The 12,460-nt window shown below is 35.7% G+C and overlaps 1 protein-coding gene and 1 long non-coding RNA gene across 3 annotated transcripts in view; one reads left to right on the top strand and one right to left on the bottom strand.

Moving 5' to 3' along the window:
- LOC148131128 (uncharacterized) overlaps positions 1 to 12,460 on the bottom strand; it is a 41,320-nt gene that overhangs the window by 7,604 nt on the left and 21,256 nt on the right. The window contains exon 4 of one of the 2 annotated variants that reach the window (XR_015748463.1): positions 8,879 to 9,075. The exons of the other annotated variant lie outside the window; for it this stretch is intronic. This is a non-coding gene — a long non-coding RNA (uncharacterized LOC148131128). Of the gene's footprint in view, positions 1 to 8,878; positions 9,076 to 12,460 lie in introns of those variants that run through there. 2 annotated transcript variants of the gene reach the window in all.
- The window catches only part of PPP1R16B (protein phosphatase 1 regulatory subunit 16B), a 104,807-nt gene that overhangs the window by 84,122 nt on the left and 8,225 nt on the right, over positions 1 to 12,460 (top strand). Inside the window, exons 5-7 of the mRNA XM_026665068.2 lie at positions 398 to 543; positions 8,803 to 8,906; positions 11,441 to 11,565. Coding sequence (XP_026520853.1) covers positions 398 to 543; positions 8,803 to 8,906; positions 11,441 to 11,565 — 375 coding nt within the window. The remainder of the gene's footprint in view (positions 1 to 397; positions 544 to 8,802; positions 8,907 to 11,440; positions 11,566 to 12,460) is intronic.

The following is a 12,460-nucleotide window of genomic DNA, read 5'->3' as shown; positions in this document are numbered from 1 at the left end:
AGTAATGCATACTTTTCACTGACGCCAGATTCTGAGCCTGTGCTTGGAACTTTTTTATGAAGTATGTTTCAGTATCTACTACTAGATGCTGGGCAAAGAAAACAACTTAGCCAAAAGCTGTTGGTAATCTTTCTATTTAGGTTTGAAGTATGGAATGGAAGAATAAATGCAATTACAAGATTAGGTGATTACATCTCATATTGCAACATGAGTCTCCCCATTGCAAACACAAAGCTTGTCTTCATCATCTTGACATATCTCTTTCAACCATTTGTATGTTATCAAGGCATCAATGCTCTGTCAGATGGCAGTAAAGTGCAAGTCACTCCATTGCTTCAGGGGGAAGAAATCATCTATATAAATTAAAGCTTAACATTCTGGTTTGATTTCTCAACAGTGCTGCATAGACAACTATGAAGAAATAGTTACACTCCTTCTGAGCCATGGGGCCAATGCCAATGCAAAGGACAATGAATTGTGGACTCCTCTGCACGCAGCAGCAACATGTGGACACATCAATTTAGTGAAGATCCTGATTCAGCAGTAGGTGACCTGTGATACTTGGTATTTTTGTTGGCCCAGTTTTGTGCTAAATCTAGTCCACATAGAACCCATCTTAAAACATATGTGAAGACAAATTGAGTAAAGCATTGGAGTTGTATGGGCTGGCTGGCCCCACCAGTGTCCCTATACTTATCCACTTAGTATTACAGGTCTCCATGCAGGAGCTATGTTTACATTTCATTAATGAGATTTTCCTGTGATTCTGCCTTCCAATTTATGCAGAAAGCGATACTCTCATTCAAATAACAGAATGCAATTTTCCTTTAGACTTTTTTCCTCAATATGAATAGATCAGAGAAAGCATGAATGTGGTCAGTGTACATTGTTTCATCATCTATCTATTCTGAACCCTTATAGATTCAGGCAAATGCTTGAATAGAATGCCTTCCATCTTTTGGGTGCAGACATTTTAGAAAATGCAACAGAAAGATATCTTGTCTTTGGCTTCAAAATATAAACCCTTGAACAGCAAAAGTGTTCTCTTGAGGAGCAGATTGTAATGGAAGTACTGTATGCTAGTATTTTAAAGGGGAAATTCTCATTCAAAGAGGTCTCTCAATAAAGAAATGTCTTCCTCATCTTCCAGATATGTTATAGATCTATTTTCTTTGGGTAGATTGTAATTGCAGCATATGTCTTCATTCTATCAGAGCAACAGTGAAGCAATTTTTTTAGTGGAAAGATAGGACAGAAAATGAAGTACAGTATAGTTATGACATCAAGACAACATCATAATGAGATAGAGACAAGATGGATGAATAGTTTCAGTATCTAGTGATACGATGGTCTGGTAGGATTCTTCCATATGGGGCATATGTGCTGATTTGGGATCAATACCATACTGTTGCTATTGATAGATTTTTCTACAAATATTGGCTGCAGTTTAATGCCAGCACTAAAGCAGTAAAGACACTTATTCAGCAGAAATGCTAGAGCTGTCCTGGTGGACAGCTGCTCAGCTTTTTCTCACTTCCTGTTAAAGTCAAATGTGTTGCTACCACTTCACAAGGTGTCATTTAAGAAGCTGGAGCGAGGTGGCTTTTACCAAGATGGCAATGATAAATCTTGTAAGATACTTCTGAGCATTTGGGGGATGGAGATGATGGTTGTGTAGAATGGATAGATCTGCTTTTTCAAACCCTCACATGTCTGTTTCAGTAGATAAGAGTTCTTAATTTTATTTTTTTATTTTATTTATTTATTATTTATTTTTATTTGTCAATTGCTTAAAAGATAATAGGTATAAGTAAAAACATAGTTATGAATACATGGATACATATAAGAAAAATAAAAGAAACAATAGACAGGGATGGTAGGCACGTTGGTGCGCTTATGCATGCCCCCTCTTAGGAAAAGGGGTGAAGTCAATAGTAGAAAGTCTAAGGTTAAAGATTTTGGGGTTTGGGGAAGAAACCACAGACTCAGGTAGAGTATTCCAGACATTGACCACTCTGTTGCTGAAGTCGTATTTCCTGCAATCAAGTTTGGTGTGATTAACCTTGAGCTTGTATCTATTGTTTGCTCTTGTGTTTTTATGGTTGAAGCTGAAGTAGTCATTGACAGGTAGGACATTGCAATGTATGATTTTATATACTATACTTAGAACGGACTGAAGGTGGCGTAGTTCTAGGTTTTCTAGGTCTAGAATTTCAAGTCTGGTGGCATAAGGTATTCTGCAATGAGTAGAGGAGTGGAGAACTCTTCTTGTGAAATATTTCTGGACTTTCTCAACTGTGTTAATATCAGATATGTAATGTGGGTTCCAGACTAATGAGCTGTATTCAAGTATTGGTCTAGCAAATGTTTTGTATGCTCTAGTTATTAGTGTAATATTACCAGAGAAAAAGCTATGTAAAATTAGGTTAACAACTCTTGATGCCTTTTTGGCTATGTAGTTACAGTGGGCTCTAGCACTTAGGTCATTTGAGATGAGTACTCCAAGATCCTTGACAGTTTGGATCATCAACAAGGTCTTGACTATTCAGCCTGTATTTTATTTTCTGATTTTTTTTGCCAATATGTAGGACAGAGCATTTATTTGTTGAGATTTGAAGTTGCCATTTGTTTGACCATTCTGATACATAGTCGAGGTCTTTTTGAAGGGTAGCAGTATTGTCTGTGGTGTTGAATAGCTTTACATCATCAGCGAAGAGAACGCAGTTGCTCTTCATATGATCACAGAGGTCATTTATGTAGAGTATGAAAAGAGTTGGTCCTAGAACACTGCCTTGGGGGACACCACAGTTGACAGGTACAGAATTTGATAGGACGCTCCCAATTTTGACCATTTGTATTAATTTAATTAATTTAATTTAATCTAATTAGTTGTTAATGTTCTTTGTCTACATCTAATTTATTTTGAGAGGAGTAAATATTTGTAATTATGCTTTATTTATTTTTTTTCATCTTCCTGTTTGAAGTTATCCATGGTATAAATTTAAATGATATGCAAACTGGAGGATAAAACATATAAAGAATGGTTGCTAGAATTGGGTATGTCTAGTTTAATGAAAAAAAGGACTAAGGGTGACATGATAGCAGTGTTACAATATCTCAGGGGTTGCCACAAAGAAGAGGGAGTCAAGCTATTCTCCAAAGCACCTGAGGGTAGGACAAGAAGCAATGGGTGGAAACTAATCGAGGAGAGAAGCAACTTAGAACTAAGGATAAATTTCCTGACAGTTAGAACAATTAATCAGTGGAACAACTTGCCTCCAGAAGTTGTGAATTCTCCAACACTGGAAGTTTTTAAGAAGAGATTGGACAACTATTTGACTGAAATTGTATAGGGTTTCCTGCCTGAGCATGGGGTTGGACTAAACAATCTCCAAGGTCCCTTCCAACTCTGTTATTCTATTCTATTCTATTCTATTCTATTCTATTCTATTCTAGTGTAGTACATGAAAATAATTTGGACTTTACATTGATGTGATGTGTTGCACCGCTTTATTTTTTAGTACATAAGCAAAAGTAAGTTCCTTGGTAAACTTGTGTATTTGAGTGCATGTGTGTGCATATGTGTATATAGGAATGTATCTCATTTTAAGAAATAATTTCTTAGTCATAGGGTGTTTTATACTTAAGGTTCCAAGATGAATCTTTGCATCTCTAATTAAAAAGCAAAGATAGCTTGACTTGATCAGAATAGATAATAGCAGACTAGATGAACTAATACTGTAGTCTCACCTGGGTTAAAGCAATTTTTCTAGCCGTCTTTGAAACTGGCTGAAAACAATAAAAGCATCTCAGCAGTTAAAATAAAATAGCAGTCAGATCTCCTTACTGAAACACACAAAAGGCACACCTTAATTAAACAGCTTGGCATTCTGCCAAAAGGAACCTATTATGGCACTAATCCAAATCTTTGGGAGCAAATATAAAGGTTGTGAAGCAAATAATTAAAGTGATGATTCTGCAGATGTCTTGCTTTCAAACTAGCCAAAGTTTAAACTGAAAAACTGGCAGTATGAATTGGGTCTAAAAAGAAATTGTAGCATGCATCCTTGCTTTGTTAATGGAACATGAACATTCTAATTCAGAGGTGGAGAAAGGGACTGGGCCATTCTGTGGAAAGACAGTTTCAGGGTTTAGAGTCAGTGCTGACTTTTCACTCCCTGCATTTTGCTCTAATGGTGGTCATCAGAATCTCAGTAACCCTGTTTTCTGGCTGCTCAATCCATGGTTGGTGTCACTAATGATTTAATATATAAGAGGACCAATTTTGAATGCATTATAACGCTATTGTGCATGGGAAAGGAGATAAATGTGCCTATCTGTGGGTGGCATCAGGTGTGGCTCCAAAGTAGTGGCAGTGAACTGGAAATTGTCATCTGAGAGATTCTGGTGAGTTTCAGGGGCGCTGTTCATAACGTCAGACTATAGGGATTAAATGGAACTTTTGCTAGTGAATCGTCCTCCTGCTACATGGCAGCTTCCTTATATGAACTGACCAGTGCTGGTTTGGCAGTTGCCAGCTTTTTTGATGTGGATCAGGTCAGATTCCACAACTTTTCTAGGAATATTAGTGTATTATTGTAGGGTATAGTAACAAACTCCTGAACGCCTGTCAGAGTTTCTCTCTGACCCATTTTATGCTAAACAGAATTAAGGTGGCGTTATTTTGAGTTTCTTTCTCACACTTTCCATTTTCCCAGAAATTTGTTATAATTTGTCCTCTTTTAATAGTTCACCCTTTCTTTTACCAAGGTCACCTCTATTTTCCTTTGCCACAGCTGAGTCTCTCAAATGTAAGATAATGGAGGGGAGGAGGATGACCCTTCATCTTGACATATTTTGTCAATTAGATTGAGACAGCTTTGGAGTTCAAGGCCACCGTTTAAATGTTGTACCTGATGATTCTTGACTCTTGACGAATGTATCTTTTGTTTTATGTACACTGAAAGCATTTGCACCAAGACAAATTCCTTGTGTGTTCAATCACACTTACCAATAAAGAATACTATCTATCCATGGCAACTATAGACCTGACCCAGATTTTTGAGGGTCATGTTAGATCTGTTGGGTTTTTTTTTGCCTCAATGATAGTGGGATCTTAAAATGATCTGAAAACTCCCAGTTATCTTTGCCATTCTCTCGGTTGTACTTTGCTACAGAGAAGAAGGACCAACAGTGTGCATTTGGTCCACTCCAGATACTTAAGGAATCCCATTGAGATTCCAAGAAAGTTGGGATTGTTCCTGTTGAGTTTCAAAGGAAGTTGGATTGTCCATTCAGTGATAGTGCAATACTCTTTTCCCTCTACTCCTTTTCAGTAGTGATATGAAGTGCCAGATGAGATGATTTGATGAAATACCATATTATCAGTGTGTTGATAGTACTTTGCCCTATGAACTTGCCAAAGCTCTTTGCCAATGTCTGGTGGCTGGGAGGAATGGGAAACAATAGGCTGTAGTTCAGTTCTGGCAAGATAAAGTATCTGTGTGTCCCTGCCCCCAACACATGGATACATGGAGATTTATATAAATAACCTGACATAGGGCCAGGTTATTTCAGTATCAGGTGTCTCCAATTGTTTCTGCATACTCAGACAAGTTGGACATACCCCAGATTGCATCTTTGAAGCAGTGTCACGAAGTGAGACCATGGAGATATACTTTCTCTGTCCCAATGCTTCCCTGTAGAATATCATTCTACCATGGGATTTAGATGGCCCCACCTCCATTTTCTGAAAAGCTCTAAAAAGGTGTCTGTTTCCCCAAACAGTGGGCCAGCATGTTAGATAAACCCAGATGTATGGTTGTAGATTGTACAGTTCTTGAAATCATTATATTAACATTATTGTTGCAGTTATTTTTATTTGAATTTTCAGATTTGATTATGGTTTAATTATGATTAACTATTCATGGTCTTGGAAGAAAAATAGACCACCATTTAAATATTTGAATGAATGAATGAATGAATGAATGAGCAAGTCAACCATCATAAATTTGAATGAGCAAGTCATAAGTTTACTGACTGTAGCCTATTTTTGAGTTGATCACAGAAGATTGCTACAGAAATAAAATAAAATACAGTGGCGAAAACTTTACATGTGTTACATTGAACTTGGAAGAAAAGGATGTTTTGGCCATAGCATTCAGTAATAAGAATATAATACTTGTTTCACTGCAGCAGTTGAGCTTTTGGTATCAAAAGAGGCAATGGACTGGATTCATTTTTATTTGTTTATTTGCTAAATACAAAGCAACGTATGTTTGTTCTAATCAAAGCAGGATTCTGTCAGAAGTCTTTTGGATCAAAGAGCTTATTTAAGCACAGAATCAAAAGGCTTCAGTGTCAGAGCATAGAACCCAGAGAGACTTGTAAAAGTAGCAGCAACACAAAGGAAGTCTGATCCTATGCTTTGTTTGCTGATATAGACAGAGAAAAAGCTTGCAGGTGCATTGTACATTTTAATTTCCTGTTCTCATGGGGTAGAAAAATGAGCATAAATACCCATAAAAGTGGTTGGTTGGTCCTCTTCAAAGGCTTTCAGTGTCAAGGCAGGTCAAGCTTAATCTGCACTGAACATTTTCATGTTGAAGTTCAAGTAATTCAGAATACTTGGAACCTTTTTGGCAGTTTATCCAGGGGTATGGATCACCTATTGCAGCAGAATAGTGCGTTTCTCAATTTAGATACCCATCCAAAGTAGCTGGTAAAATAGAATGGAAGGATATTTTTTGGGAAATGTGTGTATGGGGTTATTGCTGTGTATGAGGCCATGTTTATATCCTCCTTAATATCCAATCACAATAGAAAACCCGAACTAACAGGAAAAATATTTTAATTCAGATAGACGCTTGGTTTTAAGTTGTTTGCTTAAACAACTTAAGCAATGGTTTTAAGCAACTTAAGTATAGTTTTACTGTCAGTAGTTTTTTGAACTTTCCATTATATTTGTAGGAAGAGACATTTGGTGGCCATTCCTCCAATTTTCTCCAGGAAATTGGAAATTCTCTGATCAGTTTCTCAAGGATGGGAACTTTCCCTGGCAGGAATAGTTCATCCTTACTGAAAAAGTCAGGGGAAGAATCAGGAAGAGATGATTGTGTAATGAAAAGTGGCTAACTTATGATTAACTTAAATGCAAGACTTCCATAATCTTATATGTTAGAATTTTCCAAAATTCTCCTTTTCTTTGAAAAATTCTCTTATGCCAATTCTGTTATATTACATTGAGTGAAAACTATAGAAAAATAGTAACATGTTTTTGCTCAACACAACCTTTGATTAGTCTCATTATGTTTTATGCTGAATTGCTTTTACATGATTAATATTCTTTTACGTGATTAATATTCTTAAATGCTATTAGTAGTGAAATTCTGTCAAACATCAAAATCCAGGGAAGGCCACTGGTGGTTTATTCTGTTTCTAACAGAATAACTTGGGTGGATAGAAGGGCTTCCTGTACTTGTAATATGTAGCATGGATTGGTTCATACCTTGCACTAAGATGGTTTGTTCAACAAGTATTAATATGTTAAACCTAAGACATAAATTATGATAGTTAGATTTGTACAGTATTAAGCCAGACACAACAAACCACATTTTGACTTAGTGTGATGTTATCCCAATTCTTGTTGTCCATCATTATATTAGAGCCTATAGCAGTCTTTCCCACTCTGTGTATTCCTCTAATATGTGGATTTTAATTCCCAGAAATCCCCAGCCATTGCTGAGAATTATGAAAGGTATGTGTATTGAACAAATGGGAAAAACTTGATCTGTTTAATAAAATCTGCCATGTTTGCTTGGCTGCCAAAAATGTAGATAATATAGGAGGTAAATCATGAAGGAGTGGCTGCTAGTTTAGGGCACACATACCTCTCAGCACCTTCTACTGTAATAAATAAGGAAATGTTCTCCAAGAATGTAAACATTTACAATAGTCAGTACTGTTTACTTATTTTAAAAATTCTCCTTCATCTTAAAATTTAGCGAGACTCTTGGGAAGTGTGTTTGCTTATTAGATTAGTGGCAATTTCTTTAGTAATCAGTAAAAAAAAAAGCCACTGGGTTGCAGATTGATATGGCAATGACATCGTTTGTTTTTTGATCTGTTTAATCTCATATAGGAACTATGAGACAAAGGAGACCAGCTCTGCGAAACATGCAGGAGAAACATAAATTCCCATAAATTATCCATTTTCCCATGAACTACATTTCCTTTGAAACCCACCATATTTATTTATTTGTTTGTAGTTTGTCAAAATCAAAAGACCAATATGGTGCTTACAGCACATTAAAATTATAAAGAACTATAACAATAATAGATTAGCACTCCCCCACAATAGCATAAGTAACACTTAGCTAGGATTGAGAGCTCAGTAAAATAAAAGTGACCTCAATGACCAGTCATCTTCTAAATACCACTCAATAAGTAAATTCATTTAATATATTATTAGAAAATTAAAAATGTGACCTTGCTGCATGCTATGTAAAACTAGAAATCATCTAGTTTTCAATGGATATTTTACTGGAATGTCAAGAACTACATTTCAAAACTGTGTCCCAAAATGGTAGAAAGTTTCCATGGGTGAAATGACAGCTGTAAACTTATCCAGTGGGGGAAAAAATGGGATCATCTTTGTTTCTCTACTTACTCTGTGGGGCTCTGGGAATGGTGAGGATGTTGGCAGGCTGTACCTGGTCTGTATTATACATCCTTCAAATTGCCTGAGGATTTTCTGTCCAACTGTTCAAATATCTCTCATGTCTTGCTTTTTTCTTCTTGCAGTGGGGCAGACCTACTGGCAGTCAATGCAGATGGCAACATGCCATACGATCTCTGTGAAGATGAACCAACTCTGGATGTTATTGAGACCTGCATGGCATACCAAGGTAAGCAGAATATGAGAACATCGAGCATCAGATGAGATTCTGTCGATTTTTTTGCCCCACAGTATAATTTTCTGTTTGGAGGCTAAGACAGCTTCTTCCAACCTCTTCCCTTTCAGGTGCATTGGTGTGAAATGCTCATTTATTCTTGCTTTTGATCACAGCTAGAATTCTGGGAGTTATAGACAAATATAGGTACAGTTCCATCAGATTGGAAAACACTGTTCTGCCATTTTCTAAGCACTTATTTGGCACTAGATTCTACTACAGGTAGTCCTTGACTTACAATAGTTCATTTAGTGACTGTTCAAAGTTACGATGACACTGAAAAAAGGGACTTATGACCAGTGGTGGTACCGTTTCTGTGAGTGTGGTTTGGTGGGCGTGGTGTGGCTTGGTGGCGTGGCAGGGGAAGGATACTGCAAAACCCCATTTCCTCCCTACCCCACTAACTTGCTTTCCCGTTCCGTTCTCCTATGTAGGGCAACAAAAGAAGACCCAGCCGATCAGCTGGGACTCGGGAGGCAGAGAATAGATGGGGGCGGGGCCAATCAGAGGTGGTATTTGCTGGTTCTCAGAACTACTCAAAATTTCTACTGCCGGTTCTCCAGAACTGGTCAGAACCTGCTGAACACCACCTCTGCTTATGACTGTTTTTCATAGTTATGACCATTGCAGCATACCCATGGCCATGTGATCAAAATTCAGATGCTTGGCAACTGATTCATATTTATGACCTTTGCTGTGTCCCAGGATCATTGCGATCACCTTTTACAACTTTCTGACAAGCAGTCAATGGGGAAGCCAGATTTACTTAACAACCAGCTTACTAATTTATCAACTGCAGTGATTCATTTAACTGTGGCAAGAAAAGTTATAAAATGGGGCAAAAGTCACTTATCAAATGTCTCACTTAACAACAGAAATGTTAGGATCAGTTGTGGTGTTAAGTCAAGCAGAAACAGCATTTCCATCCATTTGTTCATTTTATCAACTATCAGTGATATTTTCTGCTTAGATTCATGGCTACATAATATGTGCAATTTATTTGTTTGTTTGTTAAATATGTACAAAATAACAATTGTAGGTATGAACATAAACATGAACAAAGGAAATAAATACAGATAAATGGGGACTAAGACAGGGACGGTAGGCACGCTGATGCACAAAATTGTTATGCACAAAATAACATTTTATTTATTATTATTAGGTTTGGAAAACATCAAATGAGAATGAAAAAGTAACTCATAAGAATCCTGATTTTTAAATAACTTTTAAATGTTTTTTCTTACTGAAAAGATAGCAACAATGTTGTTCAGATATTATGTATCAATATAATGATGTAAAAAGTAACCCAAATATAAAAAGCAAATAGTAGGTGCATTATCAATATATTTCTTTTACAACTTTCCCCATAAGAAAATGAAAAAAAAACCTTGAATTTTTTTAAATATTTCTTTTTAAAATGATGCATTAAAAATTAAGAAATGTGTTCATATATTGCAATGCAATGTTTACTCTCCAAAGTTATTTCTAAAACTTATATAATAGGGAGACTATTTAGAGTATCAAATTATTACAGTTCATTTAGACAAAGGACACATTATACAATAGAACTCTGAAGTCAAGGTCAAGAATGCAATTCTTCCAGTTGGTACTGAGATATTTCATAAGGAAAAGAAGGACTTGGTACATTTTTAAAAACTCATGAGTCTATTTCCTCTTTCTAACTTTAGATATATAGTTCAGTAGAATTTTTCTGATCTCCAGTATGCCTTAAAGGACTGAGACTAGGATGACACATTGTGTTATGTTATGTTATATCTGTAATTTTATTGCCATTTAAAAAAAGAAATACAGATAAAACAATGTGCAAAAATAAAAGAAAGAAATATGCACCTGACCAACAAATTAATTAGCTATTGAGTTACAATAGCAAGGCAAAGAAAAGAAAGTAAACAAATGGAACAAACAAAAACAAGCCTAAAAATTAACTTACTAAATTAATTTAAAAATAATAAAAACTTAGCTGAAGTTAAAAAAACCACACACAATAAAAATTGGCACAGACAGAAGCATGTCTTTTAGGCCTTGCATAAGGTTGAGAGGGTCAGGACAAATCTGATTTCTGAGGGAAAGGGAGTGGGTTCCAGGACAAAAAAGGTTTTTGTTCCTGGGCCTGAATAAAAATTGTTCAGTCTTGTAAAATAAGATAAAATCGAGGCCAAAGAGATACTTAATTGCATCACTGTTTTTGAAGAGTCAAAAATACCTTTTCAAAAATTTCTTCAATCTTTAATATCTGGGGTACTTTTCATGGAATCTGATCATCTTTGAGGAATATGGGTTATATTGAATGTTGGGAACAGCCAAGAGAATTATACTGAGACACGGGATGGAATGGGTATTGGCAGCAGCATTTTTGCATTTAAATAAATGTGAAAGGCACTTTTAAAAATTATTATTTTTTCCTATTCATTTGCTTTAACAGTTCCTGAAATTGTTACATTGCAAATTTCCTCTTGTATTCATTGTAGGAATCACACAAGAAAAAATCAATGAGATGCGAGCTGCTCCTGAACAGGCAATGGTTGATGATATTTCAGACATGATTGCAAGAGGAGAGGATCTGAATATAATAGATGCTCAAGGTGCTTCGCTGGTGAGCCATAGCCACATTTAGAGATGGCATGCCATCTGACCAGCTTTGAATATAGTTGGACTTATACATATTCAAAATACCCTGTAGGGTTTTCTTAAAGAACTTGGTCCTAGAATGGCCAATATTCAAATCAGGGCGGGTTATTTTCCTCCAAGAAAAAGGAAGAAATTTTGCTTATTTATTAGTTTGCTTGATTTGGGTCTCATTATTTTTGATCTATCTATCTATCTATCTATCTATCTATCTATCTATCTATCTATCTATCTATCCCCAGTCCAGTGTTCAAGTTGCATGTACACTAAAGACAGAGTTAAATACAATATTTCTATACAGTTGACATTTATAATAATAATAGAAATCTCTTAACATACTACATTGATCTTATTCATTAATAAATCATTAATTTAGTCTAAGTTTGGAACTAGAGATTTGAATAAACTAGTCATATGATTTTATCTGTCTATTCATCAGATTTGCATTGAACACTAGAGATTATCATGGCCGCTCTGGATGAGGTTAAATGTTTCACCCTGTAAAAGCTTCTGCTATATTACACTACTATGTGGTACTGTATATGTTAGATATTGAAGTGGGATTACAAACTCAATGTAATAACAGAGCAAGGGAAATAAATAATCGTATTTTTCTTATATTTTCATTAAGTTTAATTTGTTAATGGTAAATTCTGCATTAAGTGACCCAGAAAATACATTCAACTAATGATGTGAAATGTATGCATAAAACAATGAAATGACTTAATAAGAATGGTCCCATGTATTCATCATAAATGTGGATGCTGATTTTGACAATGGATGATTTTTTAATAACATGACTGAAGTTCTCATGAAATACACATTGTATAATATTACTAGGGTCTTAGTAATACATAATAGAC

Source organism: Notechis scutatus, chromosome 3, assembly GCF_049901735.1.
Source record: "Notechis scutatus isolate UNSWTSFEM ecotype Mainland chromosome 3, rNotScu1.2, whole genome shotgun sequence".
NCBI classification, from domain to species: domain Eukaryota; kingdom Metazoa; phylum Chordata; class Lepidosauria; order Squamata; family Elapidae; genus Notechis; species Notechis scutatus.
The sequence above is the reverse complement of the archived record's forward strand: the minus strand, read 5'-3'. Positions and strand labels throughout refer to the sequence as shown.